This window comes from Varanus komodoensis, unplaced genomic scaffold (assembly GCF_004798865.1).
Source record: "Varanus komodoensis strain SLA01 unplaced genomic scaffold, ASM479886v1 scaffold13_3, whole genome shotgun sequence".
Lineage (NCBI taxonomy): Eukaryota > Metazoa > Chordata > Lepidosauria > Squamata > Varanidae > Varanus > Varanus komodoensis.
Window position 1 is genome coordinate 6,058,679 of NW_025335409.1, and position 24,912 is coordinate 6,083,590.

At 39.2% G+C, this 24,912-nt stretch overlaps 1 protein-coding gene across 2 annotated transcripts in view; it reads right to left on the minus strand.

Annotated features, from left to right (window-relative positions):
• The window catches only part of TBC1D22A (TBC1 domain family member 22A), a 144,464-nt gene that overhangs the window by 24,114 nt on the left and 95,438 nt on the right, over positions 1-24,912 (minus strand). The window contains exons 11-12 of one of the 2 annotated variants that reach the window (XM_044423413.1): positions 22,696-22,823; positions 1,735-1,830 (exon numbers count right to left, since the gene is read on the minus strand). In XM_044423413.1, coding sequence (XP_044279348.1) covers positions 1,735-1,830; positions 22,696-22,823 — 224 coding nt within the window. Of the gene's footprint in view, positions 1-1,734; positions 1,831-15,443; positions 15,727-22,695; positions 22,824-24,912 lie in introns of those variants that run through there. The other variant, XM_044423414.1, reaches the window with a different exon arrangement.

A 24,912-nucleotide genomic window follows, 5' to 3' on the forward strand; every position in this document is an offset into this window, starting at 1 on the left:
CTCAAAGCAAGCTGTTCCATGATTATTTTAAGTGGAGGTTCATATCAGATTGGATGTGGTTGCCACCAGCAGCCATTGAAATTGATATATGTTTAAGTTAGAATACGCTTCCCTCTACTAAAGAACAGTTGTGCAAATTCCAATTAGATTTTTTAAAGGTAGATTTAATGTCAATGAAAGTGAAACATTTCTAAGTGCAGTACACCCTGCTTCAGCATTTGTGTGCAAGATGTAAAATTCATTTAATCTACATTGTCTATGCATAGCTGATCACGGAACGAAATGATAACTATCTTTGTATTCATCTCCATGACTTTGACATTGACTTATTGTTAATTTCTCTAGTTATGGCTATGATTTTGAGATTTTCATAGAACTGAGGAAAAATAGATACAAACATTTGAGAGAGCCAAAAGATAAAATAATCATGCACAAAATTTAACACATTCAACGTTAAAATAAAATGAGAACAAATGACTGCATTTTATTAGCATTTAGTTCAGTATAATGAATGAAATGTCAAAGAAAGGCATGTGATTCAAAATGCACAAAATAAAACCAAGCCAGCCTTTCTTCATGTCAGTGACATGTGACACTTTTTGGCCTTGGAATGTTCCTTTGTTAGCTACTCCCACCCATCAAAACTGCAAGCCCAAAGACTTATTGATAAACAACTTAGGGCACGATCTAATGGGGCTGCCCATAACCCTCCAAATTCAAAGGATTATAAGCATTGTGTACTTGAGAATGCAGGCCATTTTGGCATTTAGCTGAGGTTTTTCTGACAGGCAGGAGAGGAGGCTGGAGTACCACCAGAATTTACTACATCCTAGTAGCTCCAGTCTCATTCCCTCCATATCATGCCCTCTTCACCTTCATTATTGCTCTCATGCTGTTTCTGTACTGGCTGCTATGGGGTGGGAAAGGGATCCATGCACAGATCACCAGCTCTGAGGCTGGAGCTTTTTCCAACCAAACTATCCTATGGCTCTCATTCTCATGTATGGGCCACGAGAATGCCCCTTTAGGCTGACTCCCCTCCCCACTGTCCATCAAATTTAAACTTCAATGTATCAGAATCATTTTATTTTCAGTCCAAAAGGCCACATGACTAGGAATTGCTTGACTTGCTTTTAAAGCTGCCTACACACACACACCAGCAACTAGTAAGTATCTGAAACTCTAGGCATGGGCCACATAGATGTATCTCCATATATTTAGCAGAGAGCAATCAGGTATGTTTCTTGATTTTAAAGATCATAAGCAGTCTCTATTCACATATACCAGTTCACTTTCTGTACTTCATACAAGTGAGGAAAGAAGCATTTCTCCTTGTACTCCTTTAAGTCTGACTTGGAAATTCCAGTTGGGTGAATCAGCTTTCTGTCAGAGAGCAAAGAGGTATTTGCTTTCCTTCAATTACCTTTTCACCCAGAAGAAGTCATGCAGGAATTCTGTCCAATGAGAACAGCTTGATCCTAGCAGCAGCAGCAGCAGCAACTGCAGCAGGGGAAGCACTGTTATTAGATTTCACCTATCCTGTGTGGTCCCATGCAAAACCATATTGCTAACAAAAAGGAAGACAACATACAGCTGCAACTTTGTCCTGCCTCAATACCAGAAATGCAGCAAGAAAAATGCCAAGAGAATGATCTGAATGCACACAATTTCATGAAGTTTCCAAAAGAACATCTGTTTATCCCTGCCTCCCTGCAACAATAAACCCTTACTTACTTGGAAGTCTTTTTCCTCTAGGATCTCTTTCTTCCATCTGACAAGGAAGGCAGCACAGACATATAAATGGAAGTGAGAAAACCCCTCTGGTTCAGACTGTTAAAAAAAAGTATGCATGTGGTTAGACATCAACAAGAATGAAGAATATTTAAAATGATAGCTGCTTTTTTCCAGTTACTTCAACATGAACACAGGAAAAACTTTAATGCTTATTTATAAATGCAATTATTCAGACAGAGACAGAGACAAACCTGCCAGCAAGCAATAGTGTTTCAGATTGGCCAGCCTATCCAATTATATAAAAGGCATGCTAAGCTTATGCAATATGCATCAAGTAAATATATCTGGGTTTAGTCCTGGTTTTAACAATGAAACAGGCTTGACTGGACTTAGTGGACAAAACTTTGCTGTGGGACTTAAAATCATAGAATAGTAGAGTTGGAAGTGGCCAGAGAACCATCAGGTCCAAGCCCCTGCTCAGTGCAGGACACAAATTGAACCATCCCTCTCAGATGGCTTGGACTTAGACAATTCTCCATGTCAATTCTCCAATTCTCTATCAAGGCCTTTGATACCATTGAGCATGGGACTTTTCTGAACTGCCTGCCAGAGCAGAGAACAGGAATCTTGCATCCCTAGGGGGTCAGACTAGATGGCCTGGGAGGCCCCTTCTGACTCACTCTGTTTCTATGTTTCTATAAAAGGTAAAGGTTTCCCCTTGACATTAAGTCCATATCCATATGCTTAAGACATCCATATGCTTAAGGCACTCTATTATTACTAAGGACAATCCAGGGAAATTATAAGATAGTTCGCAATATTACAACTCTGAGTCATCCAAGGACTGTCCATTAATTGAGGAGATAAAATGCCTTTTCCTTACAAACCATGTTATGCCATATAGGGGCAATCAGTGAAGATGCATCAAAAAGGGATTACCCAACTTCATGGACGGTAGATCTATCAATGGCTATTAAATCATGATAGCTAAATGAAACCTCCATGGCATGCCACTGAATACCAGTTGCTAGAGAGCAATAGCGGGAGAGCTACTGCTTTCAAGCCCACTTCATGGGCTTCCTAGAGGCCCCTTTTGGAACAGGGATGAAATTTTGGACTTACCAAGAAAAACTTTTCTATTCTTGTGGGTAAAGAAGTGGGTGGGGGGAAGAAGGCAAGGTGTTCTCTTGAGCACAAGCTTAACAAGAAATTTTGACTAATCTATAGACAAAACACCCCCAACCCAGAAAACACTATCCCTAAACAAGCTATATCAAAAAGGTTCTTAATTTTAAAGGAGAAAGAAATTTGCAAACATGCCAAAGATGCAAATTCGTTCCTGATTTTTTTCTTTTTTGCATTGCTTTCCGATACCCTTTTCCTAGGCATTTTAGATTAAATCAAACAGGCTTAAGTATCCAATTCATTAAAGGAAAAATGCATATTCCCTTTAGATTTAAGCATTCATCATGGTTCAGAGATAAAACTAAACTAGAAAGTATTTCAAATGGATAGTCTTGGACAGTCTTGGAAATTGAGCAAAGCACTAATGCATAATTGCCTTTCCTAACACCTGCTACCTATTATAACTTTCCATTTACAGCCCTTGAAGTTACAACCAGATTCATCTTTAAATGTGTAAAATGGCAGGCCAATAGCTAAAAGCTGCTTAAAAATCAAATATAAACAATGACCTTGATTTAAATATTTTAGCAAAAGATCTTAAAACAGATGTACAGCCTTCCAGAAGACTTATTCTGAACATATTAGGCGTGACTCTGTGAGCATCACCACAGAACCATCTGTCATCATCAATAAAAATCATTTAGATGGTTAACATCACAAATATCACATTGCCTTGCAAAAAATTTATTGCATCTGTAGATGTAATCGAAGCCATTATTTCAGACTTTGCCCACAAAAATCTCATGGATTACTCAAAGGCTGAATGTTGACTGAAAAGTGTGGGAAAAAGAAATAAAGCAGAACCCATTTCATGGTTGCATCATGCCCCAGCAATTGAAAAAGAAATCCTGTTATCTATGGAATACAGTATAATGTTGTATTGGTTTATAATTGCACCAAAACCTATCTTCCTGTTTACCAGGAGATACTTAAACTAAACAATTTAAGCGATCAATTCCCAGTCTTAGAAGAGGTTACAAAGTTATCACCACTTCTAGATTATTTCTAATAACTTTTAAAGTAACAACACTTTAGAACAGCATTATGACTCTTAAAGGCATCAAATATTAACAATATTCTTTCAGCTGTTTTTAAAGTACCACACCATTGTGGCCATTAAAAATTTAAGACAATACCAGCTCTGAATAATTTCTCAACATCACGAATTCCTACCCTCTGAAGGCAGGAACTCAGAATACTTCAGGGAGAAACTATTTTATAAGATTAGTAGTCTAGGTATACTTGAATTGAAACAGTTAGAAGGTTAACTTCAGACTAAACTAGACAAGGTATGAGCAGATCTGCACATCTGAATATGATCTGTCTCAATCATTTAGAGAAAGGGAATTGGGGGTTTGATTCAAACAGCAAAAGGGACCCACAAGTAAGTGGTACTAACTTCCTTCACCCATCCACAGCTTATCACAGTCTGTTCCCAGAACTTTTCTGCTCACTTGAGCTCCCATAGCGGCAACTGTCTTTGGGAGAGATGAAGCACTTTTGTTGGAGAAGAAGAGCTTCAGAAAATAAGCAGTAAGCAGAAAGAAGGCCCTGCACCCTTTATATAATCTCACATAAGATTCTTTTAACATCACTTGCCTATTTTTGCAATATCAGGCTCAATTATTTATTACATCTTTAAAACTGCAGCTGTTGTCAATGTATTAGGGAAATCAAGATCCTATGTGTCTCAAGTTTGGTGATCATGAGGGACAGAATAAAATTCTAGAAAGGCCTTCTGTCCATAAATCCTTATTGTCCTTTCTAGTCTGGATAAAGAAGCATTTAATAAATTCTTGAAAGACCATTCAAAGGGCAAGACTGGCAACTTGAATCAACACTGATATACCACTGAGCTTATCTATTAGCAAAAATGTATAACTGGAAAGAATCCACAAATTCTCTTTTTATTTTCTTTTTACATAATAAAGGAGCAGTTAGACTATCAACAATATCACTAGTGGGCCAAATGCAGATATGCAGGAAAAACAGATTTGTAATGTACTTACAATGGTCTTCTGTATAAGCCACAAAAAATTGCATACACTGGCCAGGGTCTAACAATCACTTTGCATAAATAGAAGCAATTTTTGTGCATGCGCTGTCACATTTCCTTTCTGGCCCATCCTCTCACACCACAGCATATGCTTCATAGAGGATCTATAAATGTTAGAAGTGGTTTTACAGGGGTGGTGGGGCAAAGTGAAGAACAGCCATAAGAAGAGGACCTTGTGTGTGTACTGCAGTATGTGAATGGACATTTGGTTCATTACCAGCAAGGATACCCTTCACCTGGGCACATCACTTTGGTAAGCCTTTCAAAATCAGAAAGCTTGACGGTAAAACAATGGGAAACATTTCACAGTGGTGCCACAACTATGGCATTTTCTGCCTTTATAAGAGGATTAAACAAAGTCATGAAATTCAATGGCTACTAGTCATAACAACTATATTTTAACTCCAGTATCTGAAGCAGTATGTCTGTCAATACCAGTCACTGGGAGAACATGAGTGGGAAGCTGCACTCATGTCCTGCTTATGGGCCTCCCAGCACATCTGTTTGGCCACTGTGGAAAGAGAACGCTGGGCAAATAGGCCTTTGATCTGATCCAGCAGAGCACATCCTATATTCTTTCATCTGTGCCAAGTCAAACTTGTTTTAAATATTTTGAACATCTGAAGGGCTGTGGCTCGGCGGCAGAGAACACGCTTTGCATACAGAAGATCCCAAATACAATTCCTGACATCATTATTATATTTAGTTATATGTTTTCCATATTAAAAGATTAGCACATTTCAACCATTAATAGAAATATACAAAAGTTAAAAACATAATTGAAACTGCAATATTAAAATTAAAGTACCAAAATTAAAACAGCAATAAAAACACTATTAAAAAGCTAGTCCAACACAATTTGACATGTCCAGGCTATTCCCAAAGAACCTTAGGAATAGCAAAGTTTTTGCCTGCATCCAAAAACATAACAGGGAGGATGCTAATTTAGCATCCTTGGGAAGGAAGTTCCAGACTCTTGGAGCAGCCACTAAGAAGGCCCTCTCCTGTGGTCCTACCAAGCATGCCTGTGCAATGGGCAGGAGTAAAAGAAGGGCCCCCCAGAAGATTTTAGGGTACAGACAAGCTCACAGGGGAGATGGCATTCTTTCAAATAGCTTGAAATAAGCTACGCAGGGCTTTGTAGGTCCAAAGCAGCACTATGAATTGTGTCTGGAGCTCCGTAACTTGGTTCAGCAAAGACGTTGCATGCTTCCTGTAGCCAAACCCCATCAACAGACTGGCAGCAGCTCTCTGAACCAGCTGAAGTTTCTGAACACGTTTCATAGAACGCCCCACCGAGAGTATGTACAGGAATTCAAATGAGATGTAAAGAAAGTATGTGTCACTGGAGCCAACTCATACATCCTCAAGATGAGATGGAGCAGGCACCCTGATTTTAACAGTGCAAATGCACTACTGGCCATTGGCAAAACCTAGGCATCCAGGCTCGGGAATCAGTCCACAGGTACATCCAAGCTGTTGGCCTGTGTCTTCAGGGGCGTCCAGTAGAGTATCCTTATTCCTTGATCTGCCACCCAACTGACCAGGAGCACTTCTATCTTGTCTGGATTAAACTTCAATTTGTTTGTCCTCATCCAATCCAATTCTGCCAACAGGCACCTTAAAACACTAAAAGAGCTTCCTTGGAATGAGATGGAAAGGAGCAATAGAGCTGGGTGTGAGCAGCATATTGGTGACACTAAGCCTCAAAACTCTGGACAATCTTTCCCATACATGTTAAATTGCATGGTGGACAAAATAGTACTCTGAGGAACTCTACAAGTCAGCAGCCAGGTTGCTGAACAAGAGTCCCTCATCACCACTTCCTGGGTCACCTCTCAGGAAGGAATGGGGCCACTGTAAGACAGTGACACTGATTCCTATCCCAGCAAGGTGGCTAAGAAGGATGCCATGGTTAATGGTGCTGAATGCCACCAAGACATCCAGCAGAACCAATAGGGATACACTTCCCTTTTCTAATTTCTGCTGTAGGTTACCTACCAAGATAACCAAAGGTGTCTGGGTCCAACATCCAGGTCTGATGCTACAATGAAATGGATCTACACACTCAGTCTTATCCAGGAATCCCTGGAGTTGGAAGGCCACCACAAACTCTAATGCATTGCCCAAAATTGGAATATTGGAGACTACTCATTAACCACCCAGCATAGTGGGATTCAAAGAGGACTTTTTCAACATTGGTATCACCACTGCCTCCTTCAGTCTGGCTTTCACCAAGGAATGCACTAGCCATACTGCATAACCACTCAGCCAGTCTTCCTCTGGATCCATAAAATGTGGTGGCTCTCAACTCTCCAAAGACCCTGTACACATTCTCAGGCTGCACAAATTCTTGGGCTGTAAAGTGCTAAGCAAATTTTCACAGTGGGCTGTCAAAAGGTCTGAGTCCTTCTCTTGTGAACTGGTGTACAAAAGACCCTTGTAGACCCAAAACAGCTCGGCAGACATAATGGCAGCCAGAAAAAAAAAACTTTACTGACTATTGTGCTACAATAGTCAAATTGGGGTATAGCTCCTCCCCACCCACAATATTTCCCTGTGCCCTATATAGCTGCTCCTGAATCCCAACCACTTCTCACTCCTTTGAGAGACACGTTTTTAGTGTTACAGTCTGATGTTGCTCTTCCATGCTTCTTGGTTCAGCCAACCCCACAGAGCACTATTCAGCAAACAGATCTTTCTGTCCTTCACCCTTGTGCCCTCCCAAAGCAGCTCCTTCAAAAAGGTGACCCCTTTGGCAGCAGCCTTGCCCCCTCTGGAGCCTATTTTTTATGCTACAGCTCCCAAAATTGTTGCAGCTGGAAGTGGGGTGACACTTTGCTGGGCCTGAGTCTGCAAGAGGCCCAGTTAGAAGTTTCATAGGTGAGGTCAACCCACAGCAAGGTAGCAGCAGCACCAGATCACAACCTTGCCTTGCCACACTGTACAGCCTTCTCCCCTTGTCAATTGTGATGGATGGCATCTCCAACTGGGAAAAATTCCTGCCTGGAATCCTGAATAGCGGCTGCCAGTTGGTGCTGTCAACACTGGGCTGCAGACGTATCAATTATCTGTCTCTGCATAAGGCAATTTCTTATGTTCCTATGAATAAAATACTTATTTTGAACACAATGCCTTTTATTCTAGAGTAATTCAAGTAAAGGTATTTATTTAGTTTATTTCTATACCACCTTTAGCCAAAGAAAGAAATGCTCATTTCTGTTTCAAGTTATGGCTTGTGCTATATATGAAGTGGTGAGGGTAGGGAGAAATAATGCCCTGTTCACTCTATTGTACTGTAGAATGGATCCCAACTAAAATTTGACAAATTCGAAATTGAATTGCTCTTTTACAAGTGCAGTCAGGCTTTCTTCCCTTTCATTAATCTTTCCAATATAAAAAAATATTCACTCCCAAAATTATGTGAGAGAGGAATGTTGTTTGGCACCTTGCCTAGCATCATAGCTAATCCAGTCTTATTCTCTTGCTGTTTGGATCTTACATGAAAATAAGTTTTAAACATGAGGTCTAGATTAATGATTATGATAGACAAGGTTCAATGTTCTAGCTAAACAGTGCTATTAATATTTCTTAACTAAAAATTCTGCAGTCTGCACTATAAACCAGATAGTTTATAGTCTAGACATAGCAGTCTATGATCCCCATCGTTCCTAGACAGTTGGTTGGGTGTAATGAGAGATATACCCCAACATATCTGGAAGAAAACAGGTTTTAGAAGGCTGATGTCCATCCTGAAACTCATAGTTCTTCATATAATTGGCCAGAAAGTTGCAGTTCTATTTTTTCTTCTGCATGAAACTTAAGATTTTAGAACCATTTGCTTTTATGTAAAGCATCGTGAAACAGGCAGACAGCATTCCCCTCAGCTAATCCTAAGAATGGAGTCTCAATTAGGCCTTTCTTTATATGACAGTGATCTCTTTTATTATTATTTGTTTATATTTTCCTTGACTCTTTTAACATGTGCGTATTGCTTCTTTCTTAAATGAAGAGGCCAGTGGCTATTTTTGTGGCTCTGGAAAAAAGGCTTCATATCTTATCAAGCATTATGGACTGTCTGAAATTAGCCAGACAGGGAAGGAAGAATGCCATCTTCTTGCATAACTGTTACCAATCTTGAATTTTCTGTATTTTAATTTCTTTCAGACAATTGACAAATAATTAGAGTTCATGGATACAGAACACTGAATGTTAATTTGTCTTTAAACAAGTCAGTGTATAAATTAACTATTTACAAAAATGAAGAACCACAATGATGGATCAGGACTTACTTTTGCAGGCTATTATGCCCATGGACATGATTTGGGGTTCAATGCATAACAGAAAAGCCACATGAGCTTATTATTCATTTCTGAACCCTGTCAAAATGTACAGTATATATGCAGAGTCCATATGTGAAAAGGCCCAAAGAATGGGAATCTCATGTGTTCAAAGAAATTTCAAAGACATATTTCTTAAAGAAATTTGATAGAAACTGCTTCTCATGGCCATCCAGAAAGCTCATCCACCAATGCTGTTTAAACTGAAAAATGTTTCTAGACTTTTGCAACAAATCTTGTGCTTTTGCAATGAAGTCTGAAAGCATGTCCTACTCTGAAAAATACAGTAGTGTCCTAAAGGGAGTTTGTTAAATAAGATTGTGAGTTAAGAATTCAAATATTCATTCTTTCCCGAGAACCAACACTAAACCTTTAGTATTTGGAAGATACTAAAATGACAACTTTATACATTGTTATACATTATACATTGTTGCTTCCTTTTCTGAAACTTTGCAAATTCCTTTGAAATATACATCCTGCAATTTATAAGCCACTTAAGCATCAGATGGACACATCTACTGCAACTGATCATCCCTTCAGATAAAAATATAGATATCTCCAATTGTTACCTGCTTCCAACAGTAATGGCATTCATCAGTGATTTGCTTGTGAGCTTTTACAATGGCCTTGCTACTTGACTGCAACCAGCTGTAAAGCTCCTTTATTCTGTTATCATATCCACGTGAAGGAATGAATACCAAGGATTCAATAGTACTGCTAAGGAAGCACAGTCACACAGGTGGAATAGCAATGAGTAGACTCAATTGAAGGCATCCTTCCCTCACTTAGCAGAATGAATGCACAAATGACCAAAAAAAATAAAAAAAAATCCTCAGGTGCAGATGCTAAGGCAGATATATAAGAATATAAATAATATATCAAGTAGAGCATGTCACATAGTTTAACGAGAATGGTCTGGTGTCGGTACAAATAAAGTAGCAACATAATAGAGATAAAATTGACAGTCCCTATTTTGCAACTGAAAAGCCACAACAGAAAAATCATATATGGAATATTTAGGCTGCAATCCTGTATACACTTGCCTGGAAGTAAGCCCCACCAACATCAGTGAAACTTACTTTACAGTTGACATTCATAGGACTGTGCTGCTACTGTATTAATAATGAAGTATTCAAAATATCAACCATGGTTCAGCCTTCCTGAGTACTGAATATTTAATGCTTTCTTTAAGGGGGATAGGTTGGATGACCAAAGCAACTTCCATAGATTTCTGCCTTTAAGCCAACATATCTTATTTAATCCCCATTTCCTGCTATAACACAACATAGAATCTATAACGTAATAATGGCAGAGTCCAGGGTTAAACTTGTTATTCCTGGATAGGCTAAATTAGGAACATTTAGAACAGATGTGTACAAGCAATAGTTCACAGACTTACTCCCATATGCAAGACAAGTACTTCTCTGGGCACCAACAGGTAGAACTCACCTGTTTATCTGACCAAAGAACAAGTACTAATGATATCAGTGAGAGTTAGGAAAGCCAGACAAGAGACTGGATAGCACTAGGCACAGTATCAGTGAAGCCACTTGTCAGACTGACTTTCTTTTATGCATATATATCGGTGGGACCAAACTACTGTAACTTTTTTTTTTTTAGTTTTTATATGCCGTCCCCTTGCTACATAGCCTCAGGCTCACAGAAATAAACAATAACAATTACAATTAAAACCTGGAAACACACTGGCTGCACAATTAAAATATATAAATATTAAACATTATTAAAATACTGTTTGAATAAAAAGGTCTTGGCCTGGTGCCAAAAAACAAATAACGACGGCGCCAGGTGGACCTCTCTGGGGAGTGCATTCCACAGATGGGGTGCCACTGCAGAGAAAGCCCTCCTCCAGGTACTTTGCTTCCTAGTATCTTCCATGGAAGGCTCCCGGAGGAGAGCCTCTGCTGCTGATCTCAAGGGGCGGGAGGGCAAATATGGCCGCAGGCGTTCCTTTAGGTATCTGGGTCCCAAGCCGTTAAGGGCTTTATAAGTGATTACCAACACCTTGAATTGAGCCCGGACTTCGATGGGAAGTCAGTGAAGCTGGTAGAGGACTGGGGTTATATGAGAATAACGCCCAGTCCTCGTCAGTAACCTGGCTGCTCTATTTTGCACCATCTGAAGTATCCGGACAGTCTTCAAGGGCAGCCCCACATATAGCACATTACAGAAATCTAACCGGGAAGTAACCAATATTGATTGAAGTCTGGAAGAATAAATCCAAACAGAGATTTTGCAGAAGCTGGAACAGTACCATCAACAGAGATCAGGCATAAAAAGTTGCAGCCTGACCCTGATGGGAACATATTACTACCAATCATGGAATCCTTCTATATCTTCTGCTTGGGATAATACTTGTTATGGTGTCTTTAATTCTTCTTGGAGAGGCAATCTTAGAAGGTGGCGTTGGAGGATTTCCACTTGATGGCATACTATTGGTCTTTGGTGTTCTCATAGCTCCACCTTGTTCAAGTACTAAATCAGTGTCTGATGGACTGGATGAGAACAACAGGAACCACAACAAGATTAATCCACACAAGACCAGAGTGCTGCTGCTCAGCCTAAAGTAGATCAAAGAATAGGGATTTGTCCTCTGTTGGATGGGGTTACATTCTCCTTAAAGATGCAGGTTAGCACCTTAGGTATATTCCTTGATATACTCCAGCCCATATGTGTGTGATGCCCAGACACCACAATGAAGAACCTTAGGTATATTTCCTTGATTTAGTCTAGAACTTGGATGCCAGGATTCAGCAGCATCCAGGAGTGCATGTGCACAGCTGATGATAGTGTGTTATACCCATTCCTGGATTAGTCTCATCTATTTATAGTCTATTGGAGTGATTTTGATACTATCCAGGCATGGCTACCCATGCGGTGTTCAGAAACCTCGGTGGGTTCTGAATATTTCAGGCAGACTATTGATTGGGGCTGGTTACAGCTTGCATGCATTTCCCTTGTTATGCCAGTGCCAATAGATTCCTATTCACTTCTGGGTACAGTTCAAAGTACTGGTTATAATCTATAAAGTCTTACCCTACTTGGGAGCACCCACCTGAGCATGCTTAGATATTAAGCACCTATCTCTCTGTTCTAGCTCTGGAAGCACATTTGGCAGGAATATAAGAAAGGGCTTTCTTGGCAGATTTTCCAGGCTATGGAACTTTCTAAGAATGAAAGCCACATTAGCTCTGTTTTGGAATCTGCTACCAGCAAGCAAAAACATTTTTATTCAGGCAGACTTTGGGTTTTGAATAGTGTGCTGCAATAGGTTTTTAACTGGTGGGTTCTCTTCATTTCCTTTACTAATGTTTTATTGATTTTAATGATTTATGTGCAATACAGTGTTTTATGTGTATTTTATTATTGCTAGTTGCCCTGAGCACTTTTTTAGTGGAAAGGCTCAAGTGCTTAATGCTTATTTAACAAATAAAATGAGCAACTATTACTGCACTAAGCCAGCTTTTGTACAGAGTCTATAACAACCTTCTCCAACCTGATGCCCTTCAGATGTTAACTACACCTCCCACCATCTTCAGCCAGAATGATGGGCGCTATAGTTCAGTCCATCTGGAAGACACCAGGTTGGAAAATCTGCTGCATACAGTGCTTCAGATTTAATTAAAGGTGATGGGTGCAATTTATAAATCCTTAAGAGATAAACATGCTGCATGCCTAAAGGAGTCACAAACTGTGAAATTAACTAGAAGGACAAGCTAAGTTTATCATTTGTACAATTTAGGAAAGCAAAAGTAGGCATGTCAGAGAGGACAACCATCTTAGCCTGAGGGGGGACCCCACTAGTCAACCACTGCCATCCCACTGATTCCCCACTAATAGTTTCTCTCTGCTTTCAGTTAGTCAACCATGCCCTAATCCATCGGACAGTGCATTGGTCTATCCCAAAACTCCTCAATTTATCAACCAGGATATCAAGTGGCACTTTGCCAAAAGCCTTGCTGAAATCCAGGTAAACTACATCGACCACAGGCCCTCCATCTAGCCACCTCGAAACCTTGTCCTAGAATTCCACAAGGTTCATATGGCAGGACCTGTTATTGTGGAAGCCATGTTGTGTGGTCGCCAACCTCCCTTCCCTATCTAGGGTTACTAGATCTCTCTTCTCCCTTATACACACCTTTCACACCCAACCCTGATCCCACATAACCATCCAATCCACACACCTATTCATCAGCAGTCATACAAAGAGAGCTTTCCCCTTGCAGCTGGTCAACTATTTCCTGAGTAATGGGTATAGGGAGGAGAGATGGTCTGACCAGAAAGCCAAGCAACGATACAGTGCTGACAGAGTAGATCAGCTTGATCCTGCTTTGCTAGCCCTATTGATCTGCAGTGGCCAACTGGGGTCAACAAGTTAGTTGAGAAGGCTTGGCAGGCAAAACTGGGCCTTTTGAACAGATGTATCGCATCACTGATGGACAATTATAGTTGAAGTGGTCTCAGTGCCTTCTTACAGCTGTATGTTGACAGTCTTAGACTATGTTCCATGTCTAGCAATCATGGATTGCATAATACAGTGTGAATGTGTTAATATTTGTTGGATTTTAGCTAATTTTCTTACACTCGCACAACTAAATTATGCTTCTGTTAATTTTTTTTTTAAACTGCCATCCACTGTTGCAACAGAAGATCACCTCTGAGGACCTCACTGACAGCAAGTCAACATTACACGTTACATTTTTGTATTAGTACTAGTGGGTCATTAAATGTTTTTTCTCATTTTTTTTAAAAAAAGCATCCTTCAACCAGTTAGATTTTTTAAAATATTATTCTTGTGAAATCTGTTTCAATATAACAGCAGGTCATGTTTGCCTTTTGCACTGGAAAAAGCACACACAAGAAAGGCAAAACCAATTCTAATTCTTAATGGATTTACCGGGTGTGGGGAGAACATTGTATGAAAACACTACTTCACTCTAATTAAATTAACACAGATCTATTTTGGCACTATTTGTTGCCATGGGAAAGACTGACAGCAGCATCCACAGATGAAATAAAATTAAAAGTGACATCATCATGCCTTTTTAGCTTCACTTCTTGAAATAAAGGTCACACAGCTCCAAACAGACCCTACCAAACAGGGGTGCACTCAACATCCCATTGAAGGGGCACAATTCTCACAGATTTAATGAAGTCAGGCTGTACCGAAACATCATAACTTTGTAACTATATGGAAATTCCATGCTTCCTGAGAGAACTGCTGCCTTTGTCTCTTACCCAACTGTCACCAAGCAGCAGTTTTCTAATCAGGATGCAGAATAGGGTGAGAAGGGAAGCTGAGAGACCACCCAGTTCCATTGGATTCCTCCTGCCCCTGAACTGTGTCCATACAGGTAGCTATTATTAATAAATTGCCATTTTAAGAACTGGTGCCTGAGTTTTTTTCCTCCCTTTTCTATGTCATATCTTTTAGATTGTAATCCTGAGAGCAAGGAATATCTTGTTTTTAAATGTTATTTTATCTGTAAGCTACTCTGGGAGCCCTTCTGGTAGAAAACTGGGGTAGAAATTGGAGGTATGCATATTACAGCATTTGTTCCAACTTTGTAAATTGCACGGACATAATGCACTGTGCTTGGTGCAGCTCCTCTAATTATTTTTTATTATTATTATTATTATTATTATTATTATTATTATTATAACATTTCTATGCCGCCCCTTGCCGAACCTATTCCAAACAGGTTTTAGTGACCAGAATTACATTTTCAAGAGTATAGAATGCAAGCATGTTTTTAACCTGATTTTGCCATTTCCAAATCTCTGGAAATGGTTTCAATTAGAAATGAATATAAAGATACAGGACTCTGGAATATTTAGACTTCAATCTTATATGAACTTAATTGGGAATTAAGTCCTATTGAACTTAATGAAACTTAATTTTGAGTGGGCATGAATCAGATTTCATGATGAATTTTAACAATCTAGAGCACAGGTCTGCTATTTGTGGCCCTGAAGATGTTTTGGCCTACAACTCCCATCAGCCCTAACCAGTATAATCAATGGTGAGGAATCATAGGAGTTACAGCCCAAAACATCTGTCACAAGTTGCCCACCTAGGGCTTTTTGACAGAATAAATACAATCCTCACCTCACAAGCTGTGAGTTGTTTATTATGAATTTATACAGGAACAGATTTTCATCTTATTCCCAAAATGCAAGTAGAGGCAGCCACACAGAAACAGCAAAGTTTTAATTTCATAATTAATTATTCCCTCTTCTCTCATACCAGCACCTTTTTCATTCAGGAAAATAAAAAATTCCACTGCATTTGCCAGTCTTTCAGTGCCTTTCTTTCAGTGTTTTTCTATATTGACTTCATATGGTATATTTCTTTATATCACCAATCCATTATTGAACAAAACAGGAGCTTGACTGGGGAAACAGAGAGGAAAAAAAGGATTATCAGAGAAATGGTATTGAATGTATAAAGAGTGAACAATGTAAATGTATTAAAGAGCATACAAATGCCAAAAGATAGACTGTCAACTTTCTAATTTTCTATCAGTATTTTATATCCATCAGTCACGTTCCTCTGTGCATCATTAATTTTCTAATCTAACCAGAAAGACAAATGTCAATCCAGAATTTTTGAAGAATAGCATATTTAAGTACCACAGAACCAATTTGAAAGCGTCATTACATGCCCACCAATTCCTTTTTAATTTCTTTTTTTAAGAAGTAAAGAAAAAATGTAAATGACTGTTCCCATTCCTCTGCCACTGTGAAAGTACAATATGTTCTCAGTCAAGTGCATCTATTATCTGGGAAATTTTGTAACACAACTGATCCCACATAACCATCCAATCCACACACCTATTCATTAGCAGTCATACAAACAGAGCTTCCCCCTTGCAGCCGGTCAACTATTTCCTGAGTTGTGGCGGGGGGGTGGATGGTCTGACCAGACAGTATTTTGAGATCCCTGACAAAAAGATTTTCATATTTTCTATACAACAGATGTGGCACATAGTAAGCAAAGGAATTGTGTCCAGGAGCTGAACAGCAGTAAATCAACCAATGCTGGGGGGAAAGAATGACTGATACAGAGTGAGTTACTAGCACTAACATTGGAGACAATTTTGAAAAGAAAGATGATAGACCCTTTCTCTTCTATCATGGGGAGAACCACTATTTAGGAACATGTTCATAAAAAAGGGGAACTTTAACTACTGCTGTCCTGCAATTATTATTTAGCTCCTAGACAATCTTATAGACCAGGCATGGCCAAACCAAGGTTCGGGAGCTGCATGCAGCATTTTGTGTTTATTTTGCAGCTTGCTGCTGCAGGCACCCACGAGCGCTCACTCGCTGCTTGCCATTAAGTGTCCCCACTACCTGCAGTTGCCCACTTGCTACCCACTGCCTTGCCCCCATTGTCCATTGCTCACTTACAGTAAATGTCAGATGTTTGAGAACTGCATGTGGCTGTTCTGTTGAGCAAATCTGTTAATAGTCTCTCCCCCCACCTCCCCGCACACACACCCCAGGGAAAAAGAAAATATGTAAACTGTTTGTACTATATATGGACATGAAAGCATAACATTTCAAAAGCTTTACCCTAAGTTGCCGTTGCATTTTCATACATAATGTGGTGCACCTGTAGACACACTTCTCAACAGAGTCAGAAATGTTATTTATTATTTAGAAGTTGGATTACCCCACTTTTCCTATACCCTCATTCTGGAAAGAAACAGCAGGAGATTTCCAATGATTAAAGGACTTGTACTTTTCAGAGGTAACATTCTCAAGGATTACTGTGGTTTAGGATGCTGCTGATAGTTTAACATAAATTATTTTTGTTTATAAACAGAGCCATTTATAGGATGCATTTTCTTTGCAGTATTTTCATGCCATCCTCCACAAAAGAGCAGAGGGTAAGGCACATGGCCCAACTACAACATTTCAAGAAGATTAGATTGAGACTAGCCCAACATGAGCATTAAGATTGATTATAGCTTTGAATGTGTGTCTTCATAGTCCTAGTCCAACCATATATCCATTTTGCCTCTCAGTTTTACGAATACCTCATGATGTTTCTTCTCTTGACTTTACTAGTGAGGGTTCCCAGCAGATGTTAAAAATGGGTACAAATATAATTGCATTACACTGGGTTAGATTAGATGTATTCAAATTTATAACAGAACTATTGAAATCATACTCTAAGTTAAGTCCATTGATTTCAATGAATCAGCAAGTATGTTTGGATTTAACCTATTGGGTATAGACAGTAGAGCTAATTACCTGTGGCCTACCCATATGGTGATCTGCAACTAAATGTATGAACAGCTCTCCTTTTCTAAGTGACAAAGATGTAAGCCCAATTTACACTCAACTCTATTGGGGTTCCCAACAATTTATATATACTTAAGTTCATTGCAAGGCAGAACTGCTTAATACGATAAAAAACAACTTCAAAGAATAGTCCAAATCACTAGTTACTTCTATAAGTTAACCTTAGCTGTAACAAATGGGGGTCACAATTCTGAGAGCCTAAACCACAAATTGTAAAACTTGCCATGCACAAATTTGCCTTAAATCACATTAATGATTTGACTTTCAACAGCCATGCTTCTGCTTTTCTCTAATCACCCAAGAACAACACCTAGAAGCAGCAACCTCCACTTCAGTTGTTATATAGAAGCACTGAAAGAGGAAGCCTGAATGGCAACTACACTCTTTTCCTATTCTTATTAGGTAATATTTGGAGTAGTCAAGTCATGGGAGATCTGTCTGGTCTATCCATAGACAATATACAACATTCTCACTGCACATCATATCATTTGCATGGAAAGAGAAATTCAGATTCTCTTGGTGCTTCTGCATGACATACAAAGCTATCTAATATGCAAACATTCTACAGAGAGAACATATTCTGGCAATACAGGTACTTCTGGTCTATGAACCAAACTTTGCAGAGAAGACATTCACACATTACATTTTTATGGTTACCTTGATATGAGAATTATTAATAGCAGCGCAAATAGGACATATATGAGTAGGTCAGCTTTAACATGGAATGTTCAAGCACAAGTTTGAATAAATTGGATGACCCACCCTGTGCCAAGAGCTTCCATATATGATTGAAAGGAATTTAATATACAGTGGTACCTCGGCTCACAAATGCCTTGGCTCACAACCAAATTGGGTCACAAACAAAAATTTCATGAAAATTTTGACTTGGGTCACGAACTCCACATTGGGTAGTGACCAAGATCGCAGCCATCTCCCCCCCACCCCGAGTGGGGAGATGGCCACGATCGCAGTTGTGTTCATGCAGGGAAGACGTGCATGCTCACGGCTGTGCTGTGCTGCACCTGTCTTTCCTGTAGAAGGAATTGCCATGATTGTGCTGGTTGCAGGGGGGTGGGGGAAGATGGCCGAAATTGTGCCCATCTTTCCTGCAGGAGCGTGCCCGTGCCAGGATTTCTTTGAGAAGCCCCACCCCAACATAACTGTAATGAACAGAGAGTTGAATCTGATGAACAATAACGTGGTCTCTCATTTCTGGAGGGTTATGCAGCGCAGGAAGAAACAAGTGACTATAGACATATTTTTTACCAAAACTGACCCTGCAGCTAAGAGACAAAGGAGAGAGGAAAGCCCTGAAAGAGATCTCCCCAGTGTCCTTATGGAGGGGGACTCTCCCTCAAAACAATTACCTCCCCTCACCTCGGTTAGTGTTCTCCACTGTACTGTACAGTACTTTGTTACTTTGTTGCTCTTTGTCACTTTGTTTCTGATTTTAAAAAGTAGTTACAGAACAGATGAACCTTATTTATATTGAAACTTATGGGGAAATTTGACTTGGCTCGTGACCAAAAACTGGCTCAGAACCACATTCAGAGGGGCCAGAACAGATCAACTTTATTTACATTGAATCTTATGGGGAAATTTGACTTGGGTCACAACCAATTTGGGTCACAATCAGAGTTGTGGAACGGATTAAGTTCGTGAGCCAAGGAACCACTGTATAATCAAAGTTACAGTAACTGATCAAAGGGACTATTATAGCCTTCTCCAGCCTGATGCCCTGCAGATGTTTTGCATTACAACTCCCACCATCCCTAGCTATTTGCAATGGTGGCTGAGGCTGACAACAGCTGCAGTCCAAAACACTAAGAAGGAATGGTTGAGGAATGTGCGGATATTTTCTATTAAAGACAGAGGCATAACAAGCGAGAGTGCAAGATGTGTTCGGGAAAGAAACAACAGACTAAGCTATGGCTTAGATGAGATCACAAATATGATGCACAGTCAAGATGACTCTCAAGACTACAAACTTCAGGCACAGATTGGGCCGTTCTGCTGTTATAAATTATAGAAGGTGCAGAGTGAAGAGATGGGGGTAGGGAGAGCCATGAGTACTTTAGCATCTTTAAATTGAAGCTGCCATGAGCCTTCTAGGGAGAAAATGTCAGACAGACAAGATGGAATGGAGTTTTGAACAATACAATCAAAATCACTAGAGTACTTGAGAAGGGTGAGGATAAACTGTAAACCCCAAACTTGCTATTTTGCTGATGAAATGCAAGCCCAAAATAAATAAGCTTTGCTCTCTTCCTGCTGTGCTAAGAGGTTTACGCCAAGTAAAATTGTAAGTTGCTATAAAAAAGATGGGATTCTTCATTTTAGCTTTAAAACAATAATGTAGACAGATATTCCTTTTGTAATAGATTTTGAGAGGAAAAGCTTTTTGTTCCAGGGTGAATTCTGTCAAATAAGTGAAATCCACATTCCAGTATTTTCCCTTCAGCATAACCATTATCTATTTCTAATTATCTTCAGTTTAATTATATACACAATAACTGATCTGCAGGACATTCTGGCCCCACTGCAATCTTCCAAATTCACACGTTACCCACCATCACAGAACAACAACTAGCTAATTCAGGAGATCTGCACATGAAGCAGAATGGGTATACTACCAATGGAGAGCCAGGCAACGAGATATTGCTTTCTTTTATCAAATTCTATCCCTACTTCATCAAACCACTCAATTCAACTCTCTTGCCTGGATTTGATCTCAATGGCTCACCATTGGTTTTATTTTTAGGCTGTTTGGATTAATGAATGTGGTTATGAGAAGCATGGCCATGCATATATGCACATATATTTGTAATTAAATTCAGATTTGTAAGCTACATTTTCCATATCATTAGCTGCAAAATGTTTTAAACTGTCCATTTAAGAATGCAATTGTTTATTCCAGTTGCTCACCTTTAAACTAGTTAATATCATTAAATCAGTCTTAATAAAACAATGTATAATTCCCTTAATTGGAAAATTGCATGTATCCTGGTACTAAGCTAATCCATGGTTGCTGCACCTCTAACAAATTCTATGAAATCAAATCTGCACACTTTTGAATAATAAGCTAGTAGCGAATACCAGTCTACAGGGGCAAGATAGTTGGCTATTTAATAAATCAAGAATGAAGTTATAACAACCCAAGCTAGAAATCTGGAAACATCCCAATTTCCACATTTTCAATACTCTCTTTAGAGGTTTGGAAAGAACATGAAAGAGTTGGCCTTCTGTTTGCTACTTAGTGAACAATTTTACGCTTCTAGAAAAGGAAGTAGAACATTTGCCAAAGATATGAACCCTAATAATAAGTTACAACTCTGTCTCTCATCCAATAACCTCAATTCCAGATTTGAACGTTGTGCCAAATAACCTAGGGATGGAGCAATTTTGAGCTCCCTGGGAGGCAGGGGGGATTTAAACAATTCACAGGTAGCCAGTGCATACCAAATCTATATTTGTACAGGGATTTTAAATATACTTGCATGTAACCTAAAATCATCTTTACAGGCCCATCCCAGAAACCCTGCCAAGTGGAACCAGGAGGCTGGTAATGAAGAAACAATCCAGTACTTTTCCCAGTGTAGTGCTTTTCCCAGAGAGACTCACATTGTATTTACGTTGTATCCTTTTTGATACCAGATTAAGGCCATTTTATTTCCCCAGATTGTTCAATTTTAACAACACATTTTGGTGATTTTTTGACCTTGGGCACTCTTTGTTTTCTCTTCTGGTTTTATTCTGATTCTGCTTTAATTTGAATCTGATTTTCTGTTAGCTTTGCATTTATGTTTTATGACTTTTTTAAAAAAATGTATATGCTACCTAGAGACCTTATAAAATTATCTAAATAATTGAAAGAATAGGATTTTTAAATGAGACTGCCTTCTCCCAAATTAATCTACCAATGCACCCAGATCAGTTTGGGTGGCCCTACTCATTGGACTCATCCACCCAACTAATGCTGGTTGCCTCCACTGGTGGAGCTGAGTCACCAAAGGTGCCAACTTTATGGAGACTCCCTTTTGAGAGCAAAACTTGCTTATTTTGCTTATTGGTAACTTTCCAATGGTAAGTTAGACACAGTTATTTGAGAGGACATAAACAATAAAAATCCTCTTCCCATTCAACACTGTTCTATTGCCGCCAATTTTATTGTCTACACATGTTTTTCTGCTTTTCAAAATTTGCTTCATAAGAAAGATCATAAGAACCTGGTAGATAGAATAGTGTGTGTGGAGATGTTCAGATTTTTTTTAAATAAAAGAAACTTGCAACAGAACAAGATTTCTGTGAACATACTTTTGGACGGACAGATCTCCTGTAACCACCCATGGAGAGGAACTCAGTTTTTAATATAAAAACTCACACACTCATAATACATTTGTGGAATACACTGATGAAACATATTGATTTGCAGGATAAAATGACAGGAAATTAACAGTTTTAAGAAATTAGATTTTATGTAATTCTAGCAACACATATGACATTGTAGAGAGTAAGGTAAGCAAAATATATTAGTCCCTGACTTAAATGATATTATAAACTAGATTTTTATAGTAGGACTGAGGGAGAAAAGGCCAGAGTAAACAAAACACATGTGTAAACTACATACATAGAGGCTTAATTCAGGGTGTATTCGAGAATTACAAATTCATGTCAAAAGGGTTAGTGGTAATGCAGTTTTATATGAAAATTATTGAATCTGCTTAAGAGTTGCTCTAAGTGTTTGCCATGCAATCTCCAATTTGCTGTTCTGGTAGCTGCAAATAATGACACTAATATTTCCAAGGTCTTGCCCATAATAGTCTGTGGGAAATTATAGCCCCTTTGTAATTTTAAATGATACTTATTCTACCCAAAGCAGACAACCATAAAATATGCTTGTCAAGTTTGGTTGTAAATATTAAGATTCTTACATTTCAACAATGCCAAATACTCAGCAGTTCAACAGAGATCAGCTAGCTTAGTTACTTTAAATAATGATGTTTCAAACAGCACCATGCGGTATAATGCAGGCTCAAAACAGTTGTTCACCTGGTATGTGTCCCAAAGCCTTATGGTGCACCGCAGGGGAACTTCTCTCATCAACAAGTTATTCATCCAGCGGAAAGCAAACTGAAGGTATTTCACATCATGTTGCTCTAAGTGTCTGTGTATTTGTTCTAAAAAGAAAGAAATAGAAATAGTTCACCCTGTAGGCTTTATACAAGTGTAATAATAAGCAGTAAACTACACATATACATATAATTATACAATTTTATTTTAATTATGAAAATAGGTACCTAAAGTGGCAGAGACTAATGGCTTAAACAGTTATGTATTTATGTATTCAATGGTTGTGGAAGTAGAAGGAACTTGGTACAACTGACTGATCTTTTCCCACAGCCCCCTGTGCCCCTGAAAGGATTCTTCAGAGGACAAGATTCTCTCCCAAACTGCATTGCTGGAGCAGTTGGAGGAACAGCCATCACCTCAGACTGGGCAGAGGCACCACACACAAAGTGCCTTCACCCAATTTTGCATAATTCCCCTTCCTACTGCATTGTTCCATGATGTAATACATTTTGTTCAGAAGCCCCAACTTCCTAAAATATCATTTTTTAGAGGGTGTAAGAGAGAAGCAAATTATTGGGTATACAGGCCTCCTTTTGCAATAATAAAGTACAATCTAAGAATAATGAAAATGCTGTATATATAGAAGTATAAGACAACCCTTGAAACTGGAAATAGCGAGGCAAAATTGGGGGGATTGTCTTATACACCAGGTGAATATGTTTCATTATATCATATTCATCATTTTAAAAAGGGATGGATAATAAAGACAAATGTATTTACAAGCTCATTTTTATGAATCTTCATTTTTAAAAACTTCTTACTGGTTCCAGGGGAGCTCATTCCGTGTTGGGTAGCTTTGCAAGTCTAAAAAGAGCTAGCTTACCCCCCCCCCCGCCCCCCACATCTACTAACAGTGGGTATCTACCTACACTCTCAGTTCCTTTGAAATTGTGGTCTCAGAATTCAGAAAAAGTATTAATGTCATTCCAGATACCATCCATGTCTGTAGTATAAAGTCCCAACAACAACCTGGAGGGTTGGTTGCATGAATGCACAGATGATTACTCAAGGAACCACAGTTACAGGTAAGCAACCTGTCTTTCTTCTTCATGGTCTTTTTGCATCGCATATACAGGCTATTTACTAGCTGACTTCCCTGAGACGGATCAGTGTCCTTATTATAATATAATGGAGAGAACTGGCCAACCAAAAAATCAACCAGCTCTGGCTTCACTATCCAAGCATTCATATTTGATAAAAGTGCATGGCTTGGACCAGGTGGCCACCAAGAATAAGTCTGCAATTGAGACCCCTTAAGTAAAGCCAGTTGACTTAATTATTGCATGGGAGGAGGGACCTCAAATCAGTGTATCTAGCTCTGTTCTTGCAATTTCATAGGCTAGCACCACCCAAGATGACAACTGAGGGAGCACTGAAAGTCCCTTATTTTCATCTCCATAGCAGAGGAATTGAGGCACCTATATAATTCAGATCTTGCATTATAAACAGCAAGCTCCCTTCGTAGTTCAAGAGTATACATGGTGGCTTCAAGTGAAAGGGAAGATGAAGGGGAAAATGACAATGGCAAGATGTCCTGATTCAGCAGGATCTGAAATCTGATACTTCATTAGGTAAGAAGGAAAAGGCTGACCAGCATACAACTTTGTCCTTGTGGAAGACAAGGTATGGGGAGTCAATTCGAAGTGCAGCAAACCCAGTTTCCCAATGTCATAGCAACCAAGAAGACTTATTTCCAAGACAGAAATTGAAGGATCCTAGTATCCAGAAGTTCAAATGAGTTTCCGGTAAGCACCTTTTAAAAAACAAAGACTCCAGTGTGTTCATAAGTGTTTCCAACAAGAAAGGACAGTGTTCTCAACATGGCAACCACAATGGTGGTTCAAGAGGAACAGAGAGAATAGGCAAGAAGTAGATGGGGGGATGAGTTCCAACCAAAAATTTCTCAGCTATGGAAGCTTCCAGAATCAAGGCTCTGCCCAGGCACAGAACCAATATGTACGATGCACAGAGACAACGAAGGACAAGCACTGTTGACACTGTCTTTGCCCTTGCTAGAGCTGGTAGATAATCCATAACCAGTGGGATGAGACTGAATTTTTAACTTATTTAAAAGGAAGTGTCATAAGCAGCCATAAATACTGTAAGTTGATAAATGCACACATTACTTTAGATTTA